The 27974-nt window shown below is 41.1% G+C and overlaps 1 protein-coding gene across 1 annotated transcript; it reads left to right on the top strand.

The window, feature by feature from the left end:
* Positions 1–92: 92 nt before the first annotated feature.
* LOC148039812 (uncharacterized) lies at positions 93–22566 on the top strand. Its single transcript, XM_087694242.1, has 9 exons — positions 93–248; positions 360–425; positions 21210–21290; positions 21474–21527; positions 21633–21701; positions 21778–21840; positions 21928–22007; positions 22090–22155; positions 22290–22566. Exons 1-9 carry the CDS (start codon positions 201–203, stop codon positions 22315–22317), a joined length of 555 nt encoding a protein of 184 aa, XP_087550368.1. The 5' UTR covers positions 93–200; the 3' UTR covers positions 22318–22566.
* Positions 22567–27974: the final 5408 nt, after the last annotated feature.

The following is a 27974-nucleotide window of genomic DNA, read 5'->3' as shown; positions in this document are numbered from 1 at the left end:
TTTGACACGTAGGGCAGCGGACGCCTCTTTTTCACCCTGCGTCCGTCCACAGCCCGGTGTGTATCCGGCCTTTGTCCCGGTGTGTATCCGGGCTTTGTCACTTGTGCCATGTGGCCGTCCGGATGTTTCTGAAACCCCTTCATTCTGAGTCCTGATAAAACCTTCCATATTCTCCTGACATAAAATTTCCCGTCTCGAAAATGGAGTCTCGCGAACTTCCGCTTGGCACCCCAGCTCCCAGCTTCCAGGTCTCTCTCACACACACACACTCTCTCTCTCTTTGTATCTGTCTCTGTCTCTGTGTCTCTTTCTGCGCGCGCGCTTCTGACAGTCTCCGTGTCTTTGTTTTCATCCCGCAGCTCCCGGAGCCCTTTACAGGCATCACATGGAAGCTCGATGACTTTAACCATAAGCCGGCCTTGCTGGTACCTCTGTGTGTGTGTGTGTTTCTCCGAGTCCATATCTGAAACAGTTCTTGTCACACAACATTACTTTGTCAGTAACTATATGCTCGAGCGACGAGTACCGTCGTCACGCGCATTAGTAGCAAGTATTGTGACTTTTTTAAGTGGCATGTGTCACCTTCAACCTTCATATTTGCTATAAAAAGGGGACAGCTTGTAATTCAACTTAATAGACTTCCCAAATTTTTGAAGTTTGCTATCAAAAGGGGACAGCTTATAAGTCTACTTAATAGAATTTCCAAATACCTGTGTGTTGCAGGTATTTCAATATGAGAGAGAGAGAGAGAGAGAGCCTGGGCACATGTGCTATCCCGTTTGGTTCCATTTAACGAGTTGCGTCTGACACAGATCAGAATCAGGGGCATATGCAGGCCTAGACTTTGCTGGACCTTGCCTGGCCAGCAATGAAAGAAGATGACCTAATTCTGTGCAAAGTGGAAATAGCAGAGCTTATCCAAAAGAAGCTAATTGAACCAACTATATGCGAATGGTCCTGCCAAGTTTTCTATATCAACAAGCACTCAGAAATAAATAAATAAATAAATAAAGGCTTTGGATATAAATAAATAAAGGCTTTGGATTGCACAGATACAGCTTCGACGCATGTAGTCTACCCTTCCAAGGGCTCATCTTGTGGGGATTGTGCTCTATAAGCTCCCTTTGGAGTTTCATGGAGTAGCCAATGCTTTACGGGCCTAGTCATCATTGATCCTCGTTAGCTTTACTCATATGTCCTCCTCGAGAATGAGTAATCTTTATGGTAGCAAGGGAGGTGTTCATTTCGATATAGTGGCCAATAGAAGGCTTTTTGCAACTTCAAGGAGGGGTGACAAGAAGAACAATACAAAGGGCTAATGCTATTCCTATGGTAAGAAGGGACATCTATGCAAGGATTCAAAGGTTATCTAGTAGCATTGTGAAAGAAGAAGGAGAAGAAGTAGAAGCAAGACATGAACTCCTTTGGCGAGTCATCATGCTTATTTGACTCTGACTTTGATTCAGATCCCCTAGCAAAGATGAAGATCAAGGCGTGGAAGGGCTCATCTTTTGCTATGAAGGAAAAGTTCATAGTAGCTTCATCTATTGCTTTCTAGTTTTGGTAATGCTATAATCCCTCTTCACTCTCTAGTGCCAAAGGGAGTGTGAGAGGATGGTAGCGGTGGGGAAGTTGAGTCTCATCCATATGTTCCATACAGATGCAAAGGACCTAGAGAGTAGCTGCTTCTTTGCATTGACAAATTTTGGCAGGTTTTTGAAATCTTGGAGCTAGGATGACATGCAGATTCATGATGAGCTCACATGAGGGGACACTTAGGTGGCTTGGTTGAAGGTAGGGAATCCATGGTCACATATGCTATTATAGATGCACTATTGATAGTGTCAGAAGTGGATATAGCAATGGAAGCATGGAAGAATGTTGAAATAAATTGTTGAACACAAGACAAAAGAGAGAGAAAGGTGAAAACACAAGAATATTGCAAAAGAAGAGAACTCGGAGATTGTTGGGTTTCACTCACGCCTATACTCATAGAGGAGTATTGATGATTAGGACACTAGGGCACTTTTTACTCTCCATACGAGAGTTCTTTTTCCCCTAGATTTATTCTCTTTATTTTATGTGCCTATGTTACATATTTATGGACACTTATCATGTTGCACACACTTTCGGGTGTGAACACTCTCTTACAACCCTAAGGTTTAAGGGTTGTACCTTGTACTTTCATCTTACACTTTCAGTCTATTGCATTGGGTGTCATGCTTCACTCTCCACACTGTCTTCTATACTCTCAACTGAGCTTCGATCCCCTCCTAATCTCACATTTGGTATCAGAGCTGAGTTCAGCTTAGTCTTCTCTCCCTCTTCTTTGCAACCATCAGTAGGGTCCAGCTTTGTTCTGGCCTCAACCTCCAGGAGTGCTCGCCAGCAACTGTTGCCTCACATTGTACCCGGTTTCAATGACCTGCAATTTGGAATTGTTGCCTGTCTGTAGTAGCGCCTCTTCCAGCTCGACCTGCTGACCCGCCTGCAGCCGAAATGCTGTCCCACCTGCGCTGTCTCTAGCTCGACATGCGCTGCCCTATTAGCAGATTCGTCAGCTCAGGGTGAGTCTGTGTTGTAGAGGATGTGGCCTTTTTATAGTATTTTTTCTGGCATTTTTTGGTGTCCTCTTTAGGGCTAGGGAGCATTTAATGTTGGCCGACCAACATTTAATGCTGGCTGACCAGCATTAAATTCTGGCCGATTGCATTTATTGCTCCCCCCATTTTATGCCTATATATTGCTAGGGCTCTTTCTCTTCTATACTTCAGCCATCATTTGTGGATTCTTCTGAGGAGAGAGGAGCCGGTGCCAGGGTGCCCACACAGCCAGTGACTCACTGTTGTATGTTGCTGTCTCGTGTTCGATATGGGTTCCGTTTCCCGGGCATACATCTGAGTTCTCATCTGTATTTGTGTTTATTCTTTCTCTTGTCTTGTGTTTCAGCAGTTTATTTCAGCATGTTGTTTATGCTTCCATTGCTGCACCACTTTTTACATGGTATCAGTTTTTCAGGTTTTGTGTTTCTGCTATGTTTTATTGCTGTTTTCAGGACTGATTTACCCCTCTGCTGCCCTGGTGACTGCTGTCAACCTGATTGCGACCATATTTTGGCTTCCATACTTTGCGTTTTGATCAGCATATGCATCGCTTGCCTGTCCAACACCTCCTATTGTCTATGTTTTCCTCATCAAGCTGCCAGCGACAATTCCCTACACCTGTTTAGGCAGTGTGCAGCTTGCGTTTTGCTGTTTACAACACTATTTTGGGCTGGGCGACTGGCCGAATAGGCCGTTTTTGCTGTTTCTAGCAGATTTCCACTAATTTTTTGACTTTGTGCAATAGATTTTGGCTTCTTTTGATCAGTTTTTGGGTTATCCTGCATGTGAACTCTTGTTTTTTGCAGTCTGTGCTCGTGGTTTGGCTGTATTTCCTCTCCCAATCCCTTCTTTTCTCTACTTTTTTTTCTCAATCCTCTCTAGATGGCTCCTCCATGCACAACCACTGACGACAAGCTCCATGGACCTGATTATTACATGTGGAGTGCGGCGATGAAGGCTTGGTTTATTCAGAAGCGGTTATGGTACGTGGTTAACGGAGCTGTGGTACGTCCTCAACAACCTTCTCCCGTTCCATCTGATTTTGATGAAGACAACCATGAGGAGGTTGTGCTTACCTGGGATTCGGATGATGCCCGTGCTTATTCGGCCTTACTTCGGTGTATTTCCAAAGAAGTTTTATCGGCAGTCACCTCTTGTACGACAGCTGCAGATGTATGGTCGAAGTTACAATTGATGTATGAGGCTCCTTCCACCATGAGGGCCGTTACTCTCTATGGCCAGCTCCAGCACTGAAGTTTGAATCCAAAGATATGATGATTCAATCATTTCTACTTTGTGTTATCCAACTCCAGGACTAGCTTTGCACTATATAGTCTGCCTTATCAGAGGCACATCTTGTTGGTACGGTACTTTACAAGCTTCCTTGAAAATTTGATGGAGTGGCGAATGCTTTACGGGCGCAGACATCTACGACTCTGTCAGTTTTCTTTACATGCCCTCCATGCTACTCGAGCATGAGGCTACTTTGCGACTACAGGGGAGGCTTCCGTCACATTATGGAGGTTCAAGTGAGGCTTTTGCAGCTTCAGAGAGGGGCTCAAATATGAAGAAGTCGAAGGCCCAGTGTTATTACTATGGCAAGAAAGGTCATTTAAGGAAGGACTGCAAAGAGTTAGCGGCTTCCAGGAAGAACCAGGAGCAGAAGACGAAGCGAGATGTGGCCTCCTCCGACGAATCATCTGCCTCAGATTCTGATCCTGATGCTCCCGCCAAGGCGAAGTCCAAGGTGCGGAAGGGATTCTCTTCGTTGGATCGAGGGAAGGACTTAGTGGCCCCTTCCTCAGCTGCTTTCTAGTGGTGGTGATGCGGATATTCCTCACGACTCTCCAGTGCCAGAGAGGGGGTGTGAGGGTGGTGAGATGGGGTAGCCGTGCCTCATCTATATGTCTATATAGATACACATGATCTAGAGAGGGACATCCTTGATGCATCGCTCGAAGTGTGGCAGGTATAAATCTTGGAGCTAGGATTACCATCTAGGTTCATGATGGGCTGGTTACTTGATAAAGAGCGGGAGACTTTCGTTTGGAGTCCACATGAGGGGACACTTTGGCGGTTTTGGCCGAAGGTGGGGATTCCATGGTCACATGTTCAAAGACATGTTTGGCAGATTGGTCTTGTATGTCCTAAGTGACATAGGTGACATAACACAGAGCTGCTATGATTCTTCTCTATTTTCAGGTGGTGCTGTTATGCTCAACATTGACGTCAAATACTCTCCGAGGCATCTTGGTGGTGGGCTGGCCCCTCACTGCTTGGATATCCATGGTTCTTCTGGTGGTTCTATGTTGTATAGTTTATGATACTCCATCATTGTACTATTGTATTGTATCAAATCACCCCTGATCTGAGAGAGGGTGTTAGCAGTCAGCTCAGGATGAGTCTGTGCTGTAGAGGCTGTGGCCTTTTTATAGTATTTTTTCTGGTATTTTCTGGTGCACTTTTTAGGGCTAGGGAGCATTTAATGCTGGCCGATCAGCATTAAATGCTGGCCGACTGCATTTATTGCTCCCCCCATTTTATGCCTATCCTCCTCCTCTTCTATACTTTAGCCATCATTTGTGGATTCTTCTGAGGAGAGAGGAGCCGGCGTTAGGGTGCCCACACAGCCAATGACTCACTATTGTATGCTGCTGTCTTGTGTTCGATATGGATTCCGTTTCCCGAGCATACATCTGAGTTCTCATCTGTATTTGTGTTTATTCTTTCTCTTGTCTTGTGTTTCAGCAGTTTATTTCAATATGTTGTTTATGCTTTCATTGCTGCACCACTTCTGACACGCCCCTGCCCAACCTCCTACAGCGCCCTTGGTCTCTGTGCTGTCTCCACGCCGCCCCTAATCTGAAGTGGTGCCTGCTGCTCTGCACTCGCTCGCCTGCGCCCCTGTGCCTAGCGTCGCCTGTCCGCCACAGGCCTTTCTCTTGTCCACCAGTCTGCCACCAGCTCCGCTCGTATGAGACCAGCTGCTCCTGCCATTGGTTTTTGTACCAGGTACATTTAAAAAAAAGCATAAATTACTTTTTATTTTAGATTAATTTCTGGAAAAAGGGGCTTCTACCCAAGCAGGCACAGTAATCTAGATACGTGTCAGGGACACAACTGATGCAAAAATTTCTTGACAAATAAGTCAAGAATTTTGGGTCTTTTGGGTTTTGTGAGGACATTGGTACATGTACAACAGTTTCAGTCTGAAATAGACTATTTTTGAGCATTTTGGGGCTTTTGCTTCTACAGTGTCGCTGAGCATTGAATGCACTTGGACTGCGTGCATTATAGACAGTTTTGACAGTGTACTTCAGTTTGCTAATTGTAGTAGGCTGTTTGCTGTAATTTCTAGAAATTTTGAGATTTTCAAGTTGGTCCAGCTTGGACATTGCTCTTTTGCTCTTTTTGTGGCATTAATTATCATGGCAAATCAGGGAGGTGATGTATTTACCTATGTATCCAAGGAGGATAAGTTGGATGGTAACAACTATTCACTTTGGTCCTTCATGATGAAGAATGTGCTGATTGCGAAGAATCTTTGGGACTATGTAAGCGGAGAAGAAGTTAGGCCTGGAGTTGTGGCTCCTGCTCTCCTCTTCTAGGAGGACGTGGACAATGGGTAACTCAGCGTGTTTAGCCTGCTCCACTTTAGCCACTTCCCCAAAGATCAACAGCGCAAAAGGCATGGGATACATGTGATGCACAAGCTTTGTCGTTGATTGCATTGGCAGTTTAGCGATCTATCATCCCTCACATTTGGTCTGTAGCTTCTTCATGAGAAGCCTGACTGACTTTGGAGCAAATGTTTGCTGGTAAGAACGAGACCCGCATCTCTTTCTTAAAGAAAGAGCTTGAGACACTAAAGATGGATGAGGGTGATTCTATGCAGGATCACCTAAACAAAATTCAAGACTTGCGTGAACAACTTATGAATGTCGATGAGTATTACTCAAATTCACAGCTGATATCTACTACATTGAATTTATTGCCACCCTCGTACTTGGCCTTTCATACGGCTTTGAACCTCACCATGAGGATTGCCCCACAGCCGATTACTTTTCTTCAGCTAGTCAGTTTACTCAAACAAGAAGAAACAATAGTGTGGATGTTATAGCCTCTAAGTTAGGCTTTTATGGCACCACTGAAGGGTAAGGGCAGCCAAGCAAAGAATGCTCCACAGAGCTTTGGAAATTCAAGCACTTCACAGGGTAATAAGAAATAAGGAGGCACGCAAGCCAAGAAGGGCAAATGCCATTATTGCAAGAAGCTAGGCTACTATATCATTGAGTGTAGAAAGCGCATAGCCAAGGAGAAGGAAAAGGAATCAGGGATGCCTATTTCTGATGCTCCTTCCATTGCTACTGAGTCAGCGTCCTTTGTTGCAGACAGGGACTATTGTTTTTATACATGCAGTTATGACTCTTCTTGGGTTGATAGAGCATTTTGCTCTACTGAGGATGCAAGCACATGGTTTTTTGATAGTGGTGCTTCTAGGCACATCACATCTCACAGAGATTTGTTTGTTTCTATTGGTGCAACTCCAGTTGGCAAGTCTATACAGTGTGCCAACAATGCATCATACCTTATTAGAGGTACTGGGGAGATTGTACTCATAGCCGTTGATGGCTTTATTCTCCGCCTACAGGATACTTTGTTTGTGCCAGGCATAAAGAAGAATTTGTTATCTATTTCTTCTTCGGCACGGTGTGGTTTGTAGATCACCTTTGATGATGACAGATGCATGGTGCGAGGTAAGGAACACATGACTTTGGTCTTGACTGGCACACTCTATGTTATGTGTTATATGAGTTGGATTCTCTTTCAGTTGATTAGTCGGCATATTTTGCGTCCACTCTTACTCTTGCTATGTTACCGATGGAGTTATGGCATGCTCGCATGGGGCATGTAAACTATGGTAGCTTGATGCTTTTACAGCGTACCCAAATGCTAGATGGACTACCTCTCTTGGAGAGACGTTCTGAGCACTTATGCAAGGGATGCATTTTGGGAAAAATCCATTGGTTTTTGTTTCCCCGTGATGTTTCTTTTAGAGCCCCAGCTAGATTGCAGTTAGTGCACTCAGATGTATGTGGCCCTATGCAGACAAAGTCATTGGGTGGATGTTACTAGTTTGTGACTTTTATTGATGACTTTACTTGCTTCTGCTTGGTCTATTCTTTAGTGAAAAAGTCAGAAGTGTATGATGCATTTTTGGCTTTTGTAGCACTTGTTGAGAACCAATCTGGCTGTAAAGTAAAGACTCTCCGTTTGGACCGAGGGGGGAATATATGTCTTCTATGCTGAATTCTTTTTTGAAGCAGGACATTGTTCATAAGTTCACTACTGCTTATACTCCACAACAGAATGGGGTTGCAGAGAGTGTATGCTGAAAGCAAAGAGCTTGCCGCATAGTTTTTGGATGGAAGTCGTAATGTGTGCTTGCTATGTTTTGAACAAATGCCCCATCAAAGCATTAAATAATGTCATGCCTTTTGAGGCTTGGAATAGCTGGAAACCTTCTGTTGGGCACATTCGTACTTTTGGGTGTCTTGTATATGCACACATTTTCAAGGTACTTAGAAAAAAGTTGGATAACAAGGCTATCAAATGCATTTTTGTGGGGTAGAGCAGTGAGAGCAAAGGATACAAACTGTATGATCCTGTCTCTAAAAAGGTATTTGTCAGTAAGGATGTACTTTTTGATGAAAAATCAGAATTATTCCTTACTGGTTTTGACACATATCAGGCTGCCCATGATGTATTTGAAGGGCTGCTACCCATTTCATTTGGTGATTCAGCTGGAGTTCCAGCAAGTGAACTTAATGTTCAGCCAGCTGCTCCATTGGAAAATGCAGAAAATCAGGCATTGACTAATCTGAATATTCAGCGAAGTGCTTAATCAAAGTGCTGAATCTGAAATTGAGCAAGAGCTTGTGCACAGTTAGGAGGCAAAACAAATGCCTAGATGGTATTTACAGACTATGAAAGATAGTCATTTGGATGCTCCCATGGCTGGTCGTACTAGAAAGCAAGCTCGTATGCATGATATTGCACATACCATGGAGTTTGTTATGGCAGCAAATATAGTTGATGATGAGGAGCCTGAATATTTTGAGGATGCACAACATAGTGTGCATTGGATGGCAGCAATGCAAGCTGAGTTTGATTCCATCATTTAGAATCAAACATGGGATTTAGTGTCTTTGCCTATTGGAAAGAAAGCCATTGATTGGAACAAAATGGGTCTACAAGCTGAAAAGGAATGCAGATGAATCCATTGACAAATATAAAGCCAGGCTTGTAGCCAAAGGCTATGCACAAAAAAAAGGCGTTGACTATGAGGAGACATTTGCTCCTACCTCCCGCATGACTACCATCAGGTCTATGCTTGCTTTGGCTATCCATTATGGATGGACTGTGCATCAGTTAGATATAAAGATTGCATTCTTACATGGAGAACTTCATGAAAAAGTATATGTACAGCATTCCATGGGTTTCGCTGTTGAGAGATCTGAACACTTGGTTTGCAAGCTGAAAAAGGCTTTATATGGCTTGAAACAAGCTCCTAGAGCTTGGTATGCAAAGATTGATGCCTTCTTACTCAGGCAAGGGTTTATAAACAGCTCATTAGAGTCTATTCTTTATGTATTTAAAGAGGGAGGATCCATACTGATCATTTGTCTATATGTTGATAACCTTTTGCTTACAGGGACACGTGCTGATAAGATTTCAGCATTTAAACAAAATTTGCAGCAAACTTTTGAGATGTCAGACTTGGGGTCTTTGCATTATTACTAGGTCATTCGGTTCATACATGATGCTAGAGGTATTGGTTTATCACAGTCAAGATACATTGGCAAACTCCTTGAGAGGTTTGGCTTATAGGATTGCAAGCCAGTCTGTACACCAATGGAACTTCACTGAAGCTGTCATTGCATGATGACAGTGATTTGTTTGATATATACACATATGCTCCAATAGTTGGATGCCTTATCTACCTATGCAACACTAGACCGGGCATACAGTTTGCAGTTTCAGCCTTGAGCAGATATATGCATCAGCCATGCATGTCACATTGGCAAGCTGTCAAGTGTGTTTTCCGTTACTTGCAGGATACTAGATCTCTTGGATTGCTTTATGCCAAGGGGAGATCACTGCCTTTACATGCTTACAATGATTTTGATTGGGTTGGTGATTATGATTCACATCACTCTACAAGTAGCAATTGTTTCTTTCTAGGCTCATCTTGCATATCTTGGCTTAGTAAGAAACAGTCCACTGTTGCCATATCTTCATGTGAAGCTGAATACAAGGTAGCTTTCACTACCACAGTTGAATGTGTATGGCTTATTAGACGCTTGCTAGCTGTTCTGGATGTATCTGTCACGGAGCCTACTCCTTTGTTCACTAACAGTCAGAGTGCCATTGTAGTGGCATGGAACCTAGTGTTTCATGCACGCATGAAACACATTGAGATACATAACCACTTTGTCAGAGAGAGGCTATATGCAGGAGATATCAGCCTTGTCTATTGTCCTACCACCAGTAATGTGGCAGACATTTTCATCAAAGCTTTTCCTTGTGACAAATTTGAAGCATTTCGCAGTGCTTTAGATTTTATCTCCTTTGGTGGTGGATGACCCTTGTATTTTGATCACTCTTCACTTCAAGGAGGTTTGTTGGGTTTTACTCACGCCTACTCTCATAGAGGAGTGTCGGTGATCAGTAGGACACTGGGGCACTTTTTACTCTCCGTACGAGAGGTTTTTTCCCCAGATTTATTCTTGTTATTTTATGTGCCTATGTTACACATTTACGGGCACTTATCATGTTGCACACACTTTCGGGTGTGAACACCCTCTTACAATCCAAAGATTTAAGGGTTGTACCTTGTACTTTCATATTACACTTTTAGTCTATTGCATTGGGTGTTGTGCTTCATTCTCCACACTGTCTACTGCACTCTCAGTTGAGCTTCGATTCTCTCCTAATCTCACAGAGATGTGCTCAAGAAATGGAATCCATATACTAAAGACGAGAGTCGTATACAACAGTGAGTCGCTGGCTGCATGGGCACTAGCATTGCTTCCCTCTCCACAGGGCATACAATGGATTTGCAAGTGATGAATGATGAGTGTGGAGGAGGAGTCTAAATAAATAGATCAAAAGAATGCCATAAATGGTAGTTGGTTGGCTAGTATTTAATGCTGGTTGGCCAATGATAAATGCTAAAATAATAATCATACTAACCACTAAAAAATTCCTAATAGACTTAGTAATGCCCCATCAGCCCAGACTCATGCATGAGCTGGCTAGATTGCTAACACTTTCTCTCGGATCATGGGGGATCTAATATTATACACTGATACAATGATAATGAGTCATCATAGTCCATATAACAAAGACGGCCAGAATAGAACTATGGATACCCAAGCAGTGGGTGTGATGAAGCCAGCACAAAGGTGCGTTGGAGAGAACCTGATTGTCGATGTTGATTGTACCAACTCTTAAAAATGGAAAAAAATCATAGCACCTCTTTGTGTTTGTTTGGGGTAAAGGTGTCTATGCCTAGCTACCCATGTATTACTACACTGAGCATACTCACACACTTATACACTGTAGGTGGTGGGCGCCATCATTGCCACTTCATTCTTTTTTCTTTCAATCATATTTGAATAAGGGAAAACTAGTTACACATTGTGACTGTTGGAGTTCCCACATATTGTGTGTGTGTGTGTCTCTCTCTCTTGCTCTTGCTCCTTCCACCATAGCTCTTACTTCCGCTCGCGTGCTTTCATTGCTAGCTCACTCCCTTCAACTGATATCAAAGCCATTGCACCAGCATTGAGGAGCTGAACCTGGCATTGCTTTAGCTTGTGGAGAATATCTACAGTTTATAGGTTTCATTTAACAAACATGGTAGCAAGCACTATCATTTGATAATACATGGGTATACTATTTGGATGGCGTGATGTGCAACCAGCCTTCCTTCTTGGAATGGGTGGTGATAACCTGATTTAAGAGTTAATTACAACAATAAATAAATGCACATAAAATGAAATACACACTGTACCATAACATTCTTGGACAGTAGACACACTGTTGGCCCCAAAATCGGTGCCCCTTGCGGTATTTCTTTAGCTTTCATTCAATTGGAAGGAGTACAACTGGAGATTCTTCAATCTCCTCCTGCTAACCAATTGCTCTTGCTGTCATAAATGACCAACAAGCCTTTTGGGTCATTTGCCCCTTGATTCACCTAGAACTTCTTTTCCAATTTGACCCTTGGCTGGCCAAATGCTGCCCCAAATCAATTCGGGTTGGGCTGGCTCCTGAACTCCCTTGATAATCTTCAATTATCAGTTGCTGATTTTAGTCCCTTGAGCTTTCAATCTTTGGCACGGATCCCAAGGTGGCTGCTAAACCCTAATTTTTGCTTTTTTGCTGTAAATTAGGGTTTACTGCAGAAATTACAGATCAGCCCACCAAAAATAGTTGGAATCTCCTCCAAATGGCTAAGAATTGCTGAGAATGACTGAGCATAGGCTGAAGGAGATGAGAGAATGCTGTAGAGAGAGAAAATTCTGAGATTTGTCACGAAGAAGTGATCAAAATCAGCTGCTGCCCTGCTGTACCAGTTCCAAACAGATGCACCAACAACAATAGGAGCATCAGAGACTGTGATTTTCAGGACAAAGTGCATCAGCAGCAATTGCCAGCTTCCCAAGGTCAAGAATATGCAATCTTCATCACCAAATTGGTCTCCATGGCTGGGAAATGGCCCCAAAAGCTGGCAGCAACAACCCAACACCACTTTCCAACAGCACCAAAATGGAAAAACGAGATTTCCCTCTCCCTTCAGCCCTATTTAGCCTTTCCCCCACTTGCACGGGAAAGTTTTGCCAAGTGGCAGCTTTCGTAATCAATTTTCAGTAATTTTCAGTCATTTAATTAATTTTCAGAATTAATTAATTTTGAAAATTAATTCAGCCCTTAATCCATGCCCAAAAAATTGACCTTGCCCATCCAAAAATTAATTGGCTAGGCCATTTGCAACCCAAAGTGGTCCCATGCATTAATTGACCCTTGGACAAGCATTAGGCCATTAATTAATGCCTAGTCCCTAGCGTCACCATTGACACTTAATGGCCAACTAATGATCCTAGGGGCAAACTGACACCAAAATTCACCTAGAATCTAACTAGTGTAACTTGTTACAACTTTTGCCTTTGATACCCATCTTTTTCACAGGGTCCTTGGGCCTTCAACTGTAAAAAAGTAGCTTGCACCTCACATGTGCAACATATGTGCATCTTTTAATTGCACATTTGATTAATCCTTCAATCAAATGTCAATTAAACATAAGCAAAGCATCAAATTTTCACGTCCTCGTGACATGATGCCTAGCATTGATGCTATGTTTATAGGGACATTTGAGCTTTGCATTTGAGCGATATGTGATTTCTAGAAGCTTTGGTTACATGCTTTGGTTGCTACAGGGGCTTACATAGTCATGGGCTTGAAAAGTTCTTGTGGTTTATGCTCCCGGCTATGTGTTTGATGTATCTTGGATGCTCGGATCTCATGTGCTTGATGCATTGAGCTTTTCTTGCTTAGTTGGCATTTGGCTTTGTTTCAGTGGGAGCTACTTGTCACCTGGATATTTGCATTGAGCTTTGGATATTATGCAATTGAGCTAGAGATTCTTTCATTGAGATAGTGGGACTCATTGAGCTATCTACATGCTCTCTTCATGCTTATTGGATGCAATTACTCTTCAGTGGGCTGATTTGATTACATGCTTTGGACCTGACAGTTGTCTCTGTCAATGTGATAGTGATGTATACACCCTGCTTGGCTATGTATTGAGCTTTGTTACCCTTGCTCAGGCAGTTGTGCATGTGGTAGTTCTCTTCTATTACTCGTGAGACCTACTACATGCATGATGTTGTCACGTGTTTTTTGACAATATTATTTGCATTAAGAGAAGGTGGAAGCCACTCATAGTCAATGGTGTGAGTTAGCAATGGCATGGCCTGAGAGCATTAGTGATCATGAAATTGATTTTGGAATACAGTGGGTACTACAAGGATAGTACTGAATGCTGAATACTCTAGGTTGATCCTGACAAAGGCATACTCCAAGATCTCAAAGATTCTAGGGCATGAAGCATACCCTAGGTTTTTGGTTTTTGATGAACTAAAAACTTTTCTCAATACTAAAAATTGTTGTCAATTTTAAAAATGAGAGAAGCATTGAAAAGTGTGATGGCATAAAAAGTGGGAAAGTGTAGTTTTCTTAAAAGATAAAGCAAACTGGGCATACCAGAGGAGGCCTCTACAGAGACTTCAATGGGATCTGGGAGAGTGGATGTGGAGGGGTCCCTTCCTTGATAGGCTAGGCGACATTCCCTTTTTTGGCTACACCACTAGATTGGGACGGAGGCTAGAGATGAGCAAGATTAGAGCACAGCCTGCAGCCACCCCTCATTGGCATAGAGAGGGAATCTCAGATGAGTTTTTAGATAACTTTTGGACACGGCTACATGACAACTTCAGGCTTAGGAAGATCTCTCTGTTTGTATGGCTTCTAGCCCATAGAAGTTTAATAGTTGGCACTTGGCTTGGATATGGCAGGGACCTAGTGGCATGTGCATGATGTGGTGAGCCAGAGGAGACACAAAGACATTGCCTATGGGACTGCCCTAGAGCCTAGGAGATTTGGAGGAGAGCTCTTAGGATAGTATTCCATTGGTATAGTGGAGTCCATGGTGGTTGTAGCTTGGGTCACAAACAGAGGTCCAGCATGCGGCTATGAGGACACTTAGGGAAGCATTTCTTTCTCATCATTGGACAACATCTAAGCAGGATCCCTACCCCAGACTACTCATAGACACAGTGGACTCTAGGACATTGTCACAGATGGGAGCTGATTTCTAGTATTATAGCTTGATACATATGGACTGCGAGATGTAGGTAGGTCATTGATCTTCAGGATATACCACTGGGGAGTCTTTATCGACGATTTGGATAGAGGTAGTCCACACTTTTCGTGGGAGATGGGAGAGGATGTAGGGCAGCTCTGAGATGATGAGGAAAAAAAAGAGAGGCTCTTTTGCGGATTTGGGATTCAAACACCTTCTTTCATATTACCCCTTAGATGGTCTGGCACTTTAGCCACGAGATTGGTTGTTCACACAACCATTGTATCTTTGATGTACTTAGTTACTATTCACAGAGTTACTTGTATGTTGTATTTACCTCGGGGGGTTTTCTCCGAGGTGTTATTAATAGAATTCTCTATTCTTGGAAAAAATAAAAGCCTTAGTGACGGCTATAAAAAAGGAGGATGGCGCTATTTGTATGGGGGGAGGAAGCTATGGCCGAGAGAGCTACATCGATGTATCTGAAGTAGACATAGAATTAGACATTTTGCAGAAGGTGTTGCCATGATTGATATTAGGCTGGCTCCGTTAATAGAGGGAGTACATGTATGTTTTGTGTTGTAGTCAAAACTTTATTGTAGGAGCTCATGGTATATTTATGGGGATTTCATCGATTGCAAGGAGAGGGACAGCTTCAACGTAGATTTCGTAGGTTAACTCAAGCTCGACGTGTCTGAAGAGGGATTGCATGATTTCTAGGGAGGGCAACATGTTTATAGAAAACAGGATGTCGTCGTGTTGTTGAATGACATACTCCGTGTTTTAGGGGAGCTTGTTGCATGGTGATATAGATTGCGATGCTTGGGGGGCTGATGTATTACTAGTAGGTGGGGGCCATTGAAGATTTAAGTCCGCATGTTTGAGAAAGAGGCGACAATGGGTACCTATTGTGGTACTTTCATACGAATGGCTCTAAGTGGCTTTAATTGGGAGGTGGTTGGGGGTAAAGGCACCTGTGCCTAGCAACCCGTGTATTACTACATTGACAATACTCGCATACCTGTACATTGCAGGAGGTGGACGCCTGTCATTATCACTTTATTTTATTCTTTTAGTGACATTTGAATAAGGGAAGGTCGGTCACACATTGTGATTCTTGGAGTTTCCATATCTCGTCTCTCTCTCTCTCTCTCTCTCTCTCTCTCTCTCTCTCTCTCTCTCGCTCTTGCTTCTGCTCATGTGCTCACTCCCTTTAGTGTATGTCATCAATGACTTGCAGTAGCATACAAGACTATCTTGTCAAAAATGCCTTTGAGTATATGTGAACATGGATTTCTCACCTTTGGCCTAGATCGGCAAATCATCTCCACATATGAGCTTGGACTAGGAGCCAATCTCGTTCTCTGTCAAGTGACAACCCATCATAAACTCGGAAGTCACCTAGGATTTCAAAACCTACCAGACTTTGATCAATGCGTTAGGATAGTCCCTCTTTGGAACCTGTGCACCTATATACCTGTATAGATGAGGCTCACGAGGCCCACATCACTATCCTCTCACACTCCCTCTTTGGCATTGGAGAGCTGTAAGGGATGGCTGCATCGCTTGCATTAGAAAGTAGGAGGGGCTACCAAGCCTTTCCCTTGGTCCAAAAAAGAAGACGATCCTTTCTGTGCCTTGACTAAAGGATTCGAGTTGGAGTCAGAGGAGGTGGATGGCTTGGCAAAGGAGTCCGTATCCTGTTGCTTTTTATTCTCCTTCTTCTTCTTCCTTGAAACCACTAATTGCTTGCAATCCTTGCACAAATGTTTCTTTACCTCAGTGATAGCATTGAGTCTTTGGCTTTTGCTTGTCACTCCTCTCTAAAACTGCAAAGGCCTCATTGGAGCCACCATGTTGGGATGGAAACCTCCCCTGTAACTACAAAGATGCCTCATGCTCAAGTGGCATTGATGACATATGTGTAAAATTCCTTGGCGTCGATGATGTATGGGCCCACAAAGCATTGGCCACTCCATCAAACTTTGGAGGGAGCTTATAGAGTATAGTCCCCACAAGATAAGCCTGTGGAAGGGTGGATTGCATGTGACGAAGCCTAGTTGTATACTTATGTGACATGAAGCAAGAAAGAATGAATAGTATCCTTTAGCTCAAACTTCATTTGCTAGAGCTGTTCATAAAGGGTAACTGCATGTATTTGTACTTAGGGCACGTAAAGGGTGCATTCACATGTACAATGTGTGTATACTATACACGGAGGCTACCGGGCCTTTATATCCCAACAACCTCCCACTTAAAGGTCCGATATGAACCTCTAGCTAACCAACTCCCACTAATCGAATGCAATGCTCGTGCTGAGCTTTGCTTAGACTTTTAGTGAGAATATCTCCAGGGTTATCTTGTGTTTTAATCTTGGTCAGTGTGATTTGACCATCTTTCAGAATTTGTCTGATGAAGTGATATCGCACATCTATATGCTTTGTGCGTGAATGATACATGGCATTCTTAGCCAGATACACAGCACTCTGGCTATCACATCCCAAAATTGCAGTACCCATAGACATGCCGAGATCATCTGCAAATCTGCTCAACCATATAGCTTCCTTAGAAACTTCAGTAGCTGATATGCATTCAACTTCAGTGGTACTCAGTGTAACAATATTCTGCAACCTGAAACACCAAGAAACAGCCCCACCAACAACTGTAAAGACATACCCGTTGGTGGACTTACGTGTGTCCAAGTCACCTGCCATGCCTGCATCACAATAACCCTGCAAACTAAGTGCACCTTGCCCATAGCAAATACTTTTTCTTTGTGTACCCTTAAGGTATCGAAGAATACACTTGACAGCCTCTCAATGTGCTTTGCCAGGATTTGACATAAATCTGCTAACAACTCCCATTGCATGAGCAATGTCTGGACGAGTAGCAATCATAGCATACGTAAGAGAGCCACAAGTTGATGCATAAGAAACTCCCTTCATAGCATTTGCTTCCACGTCATCTTTTGGGTTGTTGGCTTTGCTAAGCTTGAGATAAGGAGGTAAGGGTACCCCAAAAGGCTTAGCTTCAGCCATGTTAAATCTGTCTAGTACCTTTTCAATGTACTTTTCTTGAGATAAAAACAACAATTTCTGCATTCTATCTCTACGAATCCTCATGCCCAAAATATGCTTTGCATTCCCTAAATCTTTCATGGAGACAGCTGATTTTAGCTGATTTTTGAGAGCATCCAAGCTAGTCTTTCTTTTCCCAGCTAGTAACATATTATCCACATACAAAACAAGTATGATGGGGCTGCCATCTGTATCCTTTTTCATGTACAAGCAATGTTCTGCATGGCTGCATGTAAACTCATGAGATAGCATAAAAGTGTCAAACTTTTTGTACCATTGCCGTGGTGCTTGCTTCAGTCCATAACAAGCTGCGTTTTAGCTTACACACCATCTGCTCTTTTCCAGGAACTACAAAGCCCTCGGGCTGTTTCATGTAGATTTCCTCGTCAATCTCACCATGCAAGAAAGTTGTTTTTACATCCATTTGATACAGCTCTAAATCCAAAACAGCAGTAAGAGCAAAAAACACACGTAAAGTGGTCATCTTCACAACATGTGAGAAGACCTCTTGGAAGTCAATCCCTTCCTTTTGTGCATAACCTTTGGCAACTAGCCTTGCCTTGTTCTTGGGTTTCCCATCAAGTGTCTTGACTTTGTACACCCATTTGTTTGGAAGTGGCTTCCTTCCCTTTGGCAATGACACAAGATCCCAAGTATCATTTGCATATAGAGATTTAATCTCATCTTGAATAGCTAGCTCCCACTTACTGCTGAACTCACATGACTTGGCCTCTTTGTATGCAAGAGGCTCACCCTCATCCATAAGCATCACATAATGCAAGGAGGGGTCAAACCTATGTGGTTGCCTTCTTACACGTGTAGACCTGCGTACCCAATGATCAACATTTTCAGGAATTGGGCCTACATCTGGAGGTATATTATTTTCAACATTCATTTGCTGCTGTAAACCATTTTCAGCATGATGTTCATGCTGTACAGAACCTTCATTTTCATTTCCAGCACCTGCATTTTCATAATCAGCAAGCCTATCTTGCTGTCCATGACCTCCTTGTGCTTCTATTTGTTGTCCATCATCATCTGGCTCAAAAATAACCGGCTGATCATCAGTTTCAGCCTGTGGTACAGCACCATAAGGCTCATTTTCTGAAGTAATAGGTGGCTGCAAACTCTGAAACTTCACCTTTTTCAGATCTTTATTAGAGGCTAAAGTGGCTTTCAGCAAATTTGCCTCATTGAACACAACATTATGGCGGCGGATAATTTTCTTGGACTGAGGTAACCACACTCTGTAGCCAAATTCACCCTCATCACCATAGCCCATGAAAATGCCTTTGGTGGATTTTGGGTCAAGTTAATTCCTCAGCTCATTCCTAATATGCACGAAAGCATCACAACCAAATATGCGTAAATGGCCATATGAGGCTGATTTGCCAGACCAAACCTCCTCAGGGATGCCATTATTTAAGGACCTGTTGGGAGAGCGGTTGCAAATGTGAACCGCGTTTTTGAGTGCCTCTCCCCAAAATGCACGAGGGAAATTAGTAGTGGACAGCATGCACCGTACTCTTTCACATAAAGTCCTGTTATATCTTTCAGCCACCCCATTTGAAGAAGGGTTGTAAGGGGCTGTAATCTCCCTCTTAATACCATGTAAGTCACAAAATGACTCGAATTTAGTCGATGTGAACTCACCCCCATTATCACTTCTCAAGCATTTCAGCTTTCTAAGTGTTTGAGTGGTCACAAATGCATGAAAAGTTTTAAAAACAACAAACACTTCACTTTTCTTTTTCAGCAAGTATACCCAAATCTTCTTGGAACAATCATCAATAAAGGAGACAAAATATACAGCACCACCCAATGATTTCACGGGCATACTATATACATCAGAATGCACTACGTCCAAGACATTGGACTTACGAGAGACACCAGAGTAAAATGAAATTTTTATTTGCTTTCCAAACTGACACTCATTACAAAAATCAAGTTTAGAGCCTTTTCCATCAACCCTCTTCAGAGAGGTAAGGACATAAAGTCCTTTTTGGCTCATACAGCCTAATCTCTTATGCCATAACTCCAAGTGGTTGCAAATTTCAGGAATTGCAAGAAACTTGCCATTCAAGGCTTTACAGTGCAAACAATACAATGTGCCCTTCTTGGTTCCTTTTGCAATCGGCATGGAACCCTTTTTTACTTTCCTCAAACCACCACCAAACAGTGTGGTGTAGCCATGCAAGTCAAGCTGACCAATAGATAGTAAACTCTTTTTAATGCCAGGCACATATTTGACATCTTTCAACACAAGCTCTTGACCATTGTCTAAAGACAAGTGTATGGTGCCAATCCCATCAATGCTGCAAGCATCCTGCTGCCGCAAGCCCAGCAGCTGTCGCCTCAATCTTGGAAAGCGTGCAGTCTTGGCTCTGATACCAGTTGTTGGAAGCGATAGGGACGCAGCTCAAGCAAGAGTGAACGAGTGAGTGTAATGGCTTGAGAGAGTGTGAGCAGAGTGAAAGTACGAGATGATAAGAGTGTACCAACAATGTGTTGGTACATAAAGAATAAAATGTATTTATACTTAGGGCACCAGGGTGCATTCACATGTACAATGTGCATGTACTATACACGGAGGTTACCGGGCCTTTATATCCCAACAAAATTTGGTCACTCAATTTCTAATAGCTTAACAATCATTAGCAACATAGATGTGATCTTTGGTTCTCATTAGGAACTAGGTCTGCCCATCAATAGTCTTAGACTGAGCTTTGCTTGTAGAAGTATGAACATTCTAGCATAGGCAAGTACTACTTCCCCTTGGTCCAGCTATCGCAACAATAATTTCTAAATAAATCAAGTACACAAATAATTTTCAACTTATTATGTCCATTGATATGGAAACAAGAAGCCAGATTGTCTAATAACGCTGTCCAGGTCAAATTCTCAGTCTTGGCACATGTATCCCTAACTATTGACGGTGGAAGTGTCTATAGCTTGAAGATTTTGCGTCTTGAAAAGTTTCATTATATGTGGAGCTTTTTGAACCAGAAGAAAATGAGCCATCTTGCAAAATATATCTATGATAGTCCATAGAGCATCATTCTGATTTTATGGCTTTGGTAATTCTAAAGTTATTGCACAACCATGGAGTGTTGTGTCTGCCAAGTTTTACCTTTGACAAGACTAGAGAGATTCTAAAAACTAGGCCAAAACTCTGTAGCCTATGTAGAAGCAATGATATACACTGACTTTTCTCATATCAAGCTGGTCTCTCAGTTTCCATGCCTAGGGAAAAGATGTTCCTTATGTCAGTTCCATCATCTTCTTATGGTGCTGTTGAGACTAGTTTAGGGACATCCTATTTCTGGCCTCCCAAATTTGAACACAATGGCTTTAATGATTGATATGAAAGTACTGAATTCAAAAAACCTTCAGAAACGGTTTGAAATGGTGGAAACTTGAAAGCGTGCTTGAATTTCCAGAAAGGCCTGGACTTTAACTGGTTTGTTACTTATGTTTTGTTTGAAAAGTTTTAACCAAAAGACCAGTAGCTGAAATGGTGTGAGCTGAGATATTGAGGTTTGGGTTTATGTATTGGTTTTATTTCTAGTAGCTTTGGCTGATGAAGCTGCCTCCATGCAGGTTATGTTCATTTGCAATCACTGTCCATTTGTGGTACATCTAAAGAAAGCATTTGTAGATTTTGCAAATGATTACCTTGAGGTTTTGTAGTTTCTACTTTCTCTCTCATTTTTTTCTCTCCATTTCACTAAGCTGAAACAATCTGAATACACTAAAACTAAAACATGCTTGTCTGTGTATGCTAATTCAGCAATTTGCCTCAAATACTGTGATAACATGTCTTCTTGCTGTATCTTATGTTTGTCATAACTCTCTGTCATATAGAGAGGTCTGGGGATTGTTGCCATTTCTTCAAATTCAGTAAAGACACATCCACAGGTAAGCTAGCTTTTAGTGGGCCTGTTCATCTCAACATGCACACTTCCTATTAAAGCACATAATGTTCTGATTTTGGTAAAATTCTTTCTGGTTTGTTTCAAAAAGGATGGACCTGAGTTGATGGCAGCAGAAGCTAAACAGTTCAATTATCCGTTCCCCTATCTCTATGACCAGGCGAGTTTTGTCTTTTGGTTAGTGAGATGCCTGTAGAAGGTTCGAAATAATGCAGTGATCCTTTCTTATGTTCCAGACTCAGGAAGTTGCCAAAGCTTATGGTGCAGTTTGCACACCGGATCTATTTTTGTTTAAAAAGGTTAGGAGATTGTGGAATTTGTTTACACAGAATCAGATTTTTGCTTTCTTCTGTACATAATTTTACACCATCTGGCTTCTTATGTAGGAAAAAGATGGATTTGTGCTTGCTTATCATGGACAGTTTGATGATTCACGTCCGAGAAATGGAAAGCCAGTAACTGGGCAGTAAGTTCTCTAACGTGAATTTGTTTAGAGCCTGCTTAATAATATCAGTTCTCGTTCTTTGACACTTGAACTATTTCTTCAGAGACTTGAGAGAAGCAGTTGACTGTGTTCTTGCTGGCAAAGAAATAACCTTTCCTCAAAAGCCATGGTGAGAACATCCGTGCACCTGATAAATCTACAAGTTTGCATGTTTTAACTTCTGTATTAATTAGCTTTGAGTAAAATTCAAGTCTTAGTTTTGGGCTTGATCTTTGTTGTCTTTTTTCTTTTTGTGAGTTGCAGTGTTGGCTGTAGTATCAAATGGGAGTAATCATTTCTTCTGAGATGAGAGCTGTCATCAGTCCTCTGTTAGTATGGAGGGCTGCTTATTAATAACTTAATTTCCTAATAGGGCCTAACAGAAAACCTCACTACATTTTGCATACCTGTATCTTGACCAATGAGCTTAAAGAAAATAGATGCTATAACCCTATATATTGTGTGTGTGTGTGTGTGCAAGTTTTTGGATTGACAACTATTTTTTCTTTTGGTAATCAATCTTGAGAACAATCCTTGCATAGCTGCTTTAGTTGTCAACATATTGATTACCTCAACCCCTAGTGTTTTGTTAGTAATGTTTTAGTTTTTGTATAAATTTGCCCCCATTGTAGTTATGTAATGGTGGGCCTCCATGTAGTTGAATATGATCTCACATTTACAGAGTTTAACTTAACATAAGAACATGTGGTTTTTATGTTGTTTTGAGGTCTCCTACAAGCAATATACAAGCAAAAATTTGTGCAAACCCAGGAACATGTAGTTGAATATGATCTCACATTTACAGAGTTTAACTTAACATAAGAACATGTGGTTTTTATGTTGTTTTGAGGTCTCCTACAAGCAATATACAAGCAAAAATTTGTGCAAACCCAGGAAGTTGTGGCTTTAGGATTTGAGAAATTGAGAGATCTCTCAAGTGCATTGTGAGCATTTTTTTCAACACCTTGCTCACATCAAACTACATTTTGAGGTTTGTATGATGTAAGATTTCTTTAATTGTATGTGAGTTTGGACTATGTTAACAAGAACAAAATTTGACAGAGTAAAGGGTAGGACTTAGAAGACACCTTTAGATAGGTCAATCTCCCTAAGTAAACCACTACAAAATGCAAACATGTACCAAAAGCATGGTAGTCAATGGACTTCAAGGTCTATGGTTAGGGGTTTGAGAAGATTCTTTGGTTGTGAATGCATTTTGATCAGGCAAACTTATATAAGATTGGATATGATATTTGTAAGCACCCTAGCCTCTCATGAAGAAATTGTATAAAATTTTTTATAATGTAATTTGGTTGTTTCTTGTGCTCTTTAAAAGAGGTTGAGCTACAAGAAACACAATGGAAAAAAGAAAGATTGAATTGTGCCCCAACAAAGATTTCGAGGTTAGAGAGAAATTGTCCCCTTAAAGACTTGTACATATGGATGAATGCACAACTCCCATGTGATTACATTATCAAGCTTGCTATGATTGTGGATATTTTCAAATAGTTCAACTATTGACATTCTTGTACTAGAGGTGGATGTGTGGTCTCAAACCATTTGATCTTTAGGTTGATGATATTGAAGGAATCTATCTAATCAATTTTTAAGAGAGGGCATATTGCCTAGGTCTAGACCATAGGTTTGATTGCCATGTAGACTTGTAAATTGTGCCACTAAATGTGATAGGGGTGTGTTGTAAGGAATGTTGGTGCACTCTATATGTTGGAAATGTCCTTGCATTTCATTGTAGGTGCACATAATGCTTTTTCTTCATCCTTAACAAGCATGTATAAATTTTCTTTTGGGAAAAATGACAAGTTAGAGAAAAGGAGGAAGGGGATTAAAATATTTTGTTTCAAGATAAAGGAATATCCGTTTACTAATTAGTTTATCCTTGCTCAATCTCCTTGTCAAATGCATCAAACCAAACAAAATCTTGATGGCCATGATTGCAAAACTATCTTTAACTAAACAATTAATGATTAGTCATAGACATGTGGGTATTAGAATTGTTGTGAAGCAAATTCATTGGCTTGTTACTTTTTTATAGACACTAGCCATTGGATGAAAGTGAAATGAACATTTGTATGATGATTAGTCACATCATGTTGTGCAAGCCATTTCATGGCTTCAATTGTGTTTTTTTGGTTAAACGTTTTATTATCAAGAAGTTAGTAAAATGGCACCCACCTTGGAAAGTAAACCTCTTCAACACTTATTCTTATTTGAGTGTTGTTTGCATGCCACCACGTGTAAGATTGCCTACTTGGTCCCATTGGTTTGCAATGCAACTAATCACGTAAGTAACATGGTATGTGGGCACAAAGCACCATGTCGCGTTTAGAACATGCAGCAGAAGCCAACTTAAAAGGTATGCCAAGGAGACGCAATTGCGTCATAGATGCGCACCTCACGTCGTGTCATGTGACAAGGCCATCACGCATTAGATATCCCTCGTGTCATGATTTGCTCACATGTGTCATGTTGGTCTAACTTGCACATGGGTAACTAGGCGATTGGAGTGGTTGGATGGTGCCAGGTGCCATCGAAAATTTTTGAGCTCACAAGTATCTACCTTCAACCATCTTAGACCACGACACCACGAGAGTGACACGAGTCAATCCCACCTTCCAATCTAATCTCTCTCTTTAGTTCTAAGGTGTCATAATATGAGTCCATTGCTTGTTATAAACATTGCCAATGGAAGCATAGGCCATAAGCACTCTTAACCACTTGTCTATAAGAAATGCCCAACCTTGGTTTGGAACGACCATGAAGATATGAATAACTAAGTTTTTGTAGTCAACAATTTTGGAGTATTAGAATTGAAAAAAAGACATGTATAACATTATCAATATTAGTGCTTCTTGTATGTTTGTTTGGAGGAGGATATAGCATAGGAGGAAGGGAGTTGTTTTTTTTTTAGGGAGTGAAATAACAAAAAGAAAGCAAGTTGTGTTAAGATCTTTTAGATGCCTCAAAGATATGTTGGACAAAGATAGACAGGTTTTAGTGATAGCGCCATTGGCACAAAAAGTAACCCACCTAAGGATGCCTTCAAGACTAAAGATCAACTCATCTCCTAAACCTATAAAAGTCACTTACATCATCTTCTAAACTTAACTCAATGCTTAGGCTTTTTGAACTTGCCTTTTCCTTGACAAATTGCCCATTCACCCTTCATTTTAGTTGCCTTTATCTTGGTGATTTCATTTAGTCATACTTTGGGTTGTATTGGTGTAAGTTGATTTTTTTTCTTCAACACAACCATAAAAAATGCGGAGTCTATATTCTATATTTATCCAAACGACTGCATTGACCTTGATTACTTTGATAACATGTTCATATTAATGAATGATTGCCATCATTTTTCTGTCTATAAGGTTCATTCACAGAGGAAGTAATAGACCCTCAAATTGGTCACATAAAATCAATTTTATGTTAAATCCATTCATGTTTATATACTACTATCTTAATATTGGAAGGTGCATTCTCTATTAAGATGACAATAAGATGCTTTTGTAATAATGGTTTGAAAAAGCTAAAACATGGAGATTGGTGATGTCTTACATGAAAAGAGGCTTTCCAAGACACATGTTCAACATCTTTGATCTAAGGACTCTCCTCTAAGGTGCACATACGAGGGACCTAGCTAGTGGGTAGGTCCCCTTACATGACATCTACCCACTCCTAGGTCTCCCTCCATCTATGGGTCAAGGTGGCACTTTCATGTATGTTTCTTACTTGGTTCAATTATTTTCAGTTCCATGCCAATAATATGATTATACAAATAAGTTGAAAGGAGTTGGAATTGCTCTTATACACAACCATAAGATCCAATGTCATAGGGCATAGATCACACTCTAAACCTCTTATAACATCTTGTGAGAAAGTCTAAGCTTATTTTAACAATTACTATAGGGTTCAATTCTAATAACGTTCTTAGCAACCCTACTAAATTTTTAGTAGCTAGTAGTCTAACCTTGTTTACAACCCTTATGATATATTTATGGTATAGTGTACCTACCCCTATAAATTCTCACAATTACTATATTACTCAAGCTAGTTTAGCAGCATAAGCCATACGACTCTAGACTAGTTGAACATACTCATCACATGAAATTAAACACTCTCGAATACACATGAAATTACTTATCTTCATGCTCTCAACTAGCCAGAACAAAACTTTCCATACATTAATGCTTAAAATTGTGAAACTAAGGTATAGTACAGAATGACCACCATTAAAGATATCTTGCATATGCATAAATAATTACATATATGCACAATAACATATATTTAGTGATGTTTTATGTTCTTTGTTGATCATTTCAAACATCTAACATGGTTTATATTTTCATGAGAATTTTTACATAAATGATACGCACACCAAGTATTGCCCTAGGGATAAGGGACACACACACACAAGTTAATTGGATCTCTCACTTGCCATATGGATTTGAAAGGTCTCAGTTATGATGGATATTCACATCAGCTTACCTTGCACTTGTGAATACATATACAAATATACTAATGAAGGGGAAAATGCACATACTTCTAGATATATACATGCATGCATAGATATGCATATGTAAATGTAGTTAACTCGAGGAATGGAAGTGCCCATGTACATGCAAGACATGTAATCATGTTCACACATTTTCATTCACATAGATGTACATCAACAACATATTCATGCATATAGCTAACTCGAGAGTGGAGAAACACACACCTACAACTGCACACATCTTTGTACTAAGGAGTGGACATGTAAGCACATACATGTGCTCATAATACCTATGGGGGAAGGGAGACACACATGTGCATACACCTTATACACAAAATACACATACATGTGTTGACACACAGATCGACATGAAGTTGACTTGGAGTGTTTGGTTCACCCTCTGAATATGTTGAACTTTGATTATTATAGTTATGAATAAGAGGCATTGAGGATGGTCGGGTGTAGTCGATATTTTCTATACTACTGCCATTTCCTTTCTACTCCTCTCTCTCTCTCTCTCTCTCCCTCCCTCCCTCCCTCTCTCTCTCTCTCTCTCTCTCACTCACTCTCTCTCTCTCTCTCTCTCTCTCTCTCTCTATCTCTCTCTCTCTCTCTCTCTCTCTCTCTCTCTCTCTCTCTCTCTCTCTCTCTCTCTCTCTCTCTCTCTCTCTCTCTCTCTCTCTCTCTCTCTCTCTCTCAATGTAATGTATGTCCCTTCTCTACACTATTATCCCCTCTTCTCTCTATGTTTTCCATATTACTATAGAATCTCTTGACCTTTTAGACCTTTGTTGGGTACATCTAAGGTAACCCCTTTTGGTTCTTTGCATCTTCCCGATTGATTTTTAATTTAGGGTGGGTAAATCTCTCTCATTTTTCCAATTCTAGCAAGTAAAATTATAATCATCTTCTTGGCTTTATTATTTTAGCTCTACTACAATTTGAAATTTGTGGATGAAAAATTTAGGGGTCCAAAAAATTCTCAATTTTATGTGTGTGTGTGTGTGTGTGTGTTGCTCCCCGCCCCCCCCTCTCTCTCTCTCCCCAATGTTCCTCTTCCTTTCTTGCTCCTCTTGTCAACCCACACACATTGAAAGTTTTTTTCCTCTTATTTTCATACTTAATTAACTCTCCAAGTAATTTTGTAGTCATATTTTGGTCTTATTGAATTTTAATACATAAGATATATCCACCAATTCTAAGAAAACATCACTCTTGATCATCATAAAGATTCTATGGGACTAGAGACTTTCAATTAAAAAATTGTACCCATATAATATGCTCTCACAAGTGCTGGAAACTCCCTTATTGTAAGCTTATTTGCATTGGCAATCAGATCAAATAATCTCTAGAGACAAAAGGCAACCTTTGTACCATATGGATTATGTCTTTTTTTGCTTCAAATCAAGTACTATCCACATGGTGTGAAGGGGATGGTA

The sequence above is a fragment of the Lygodium microphyllum genome, chromosome 2 (assembly GCF_053477565.2).
Source record: "Lygodium microphyllum isolate KBCC chromosome 2, Lygodium_microphyllum_v1.1.10, whole genome shotgun sequence".
Lineage (NCBI taxonomy): Eukaryota > Viridiplantae > Streptophyta > Polypodiopsida > Schizaeales > Lygodiaceae > Lygodium > Lygodium microphyllum.
The sequence above is the reverse complement of the archived record's forward strand: the minus strand, read 5'-3'. Positions and strand labels throughout refer to the sequence as shown.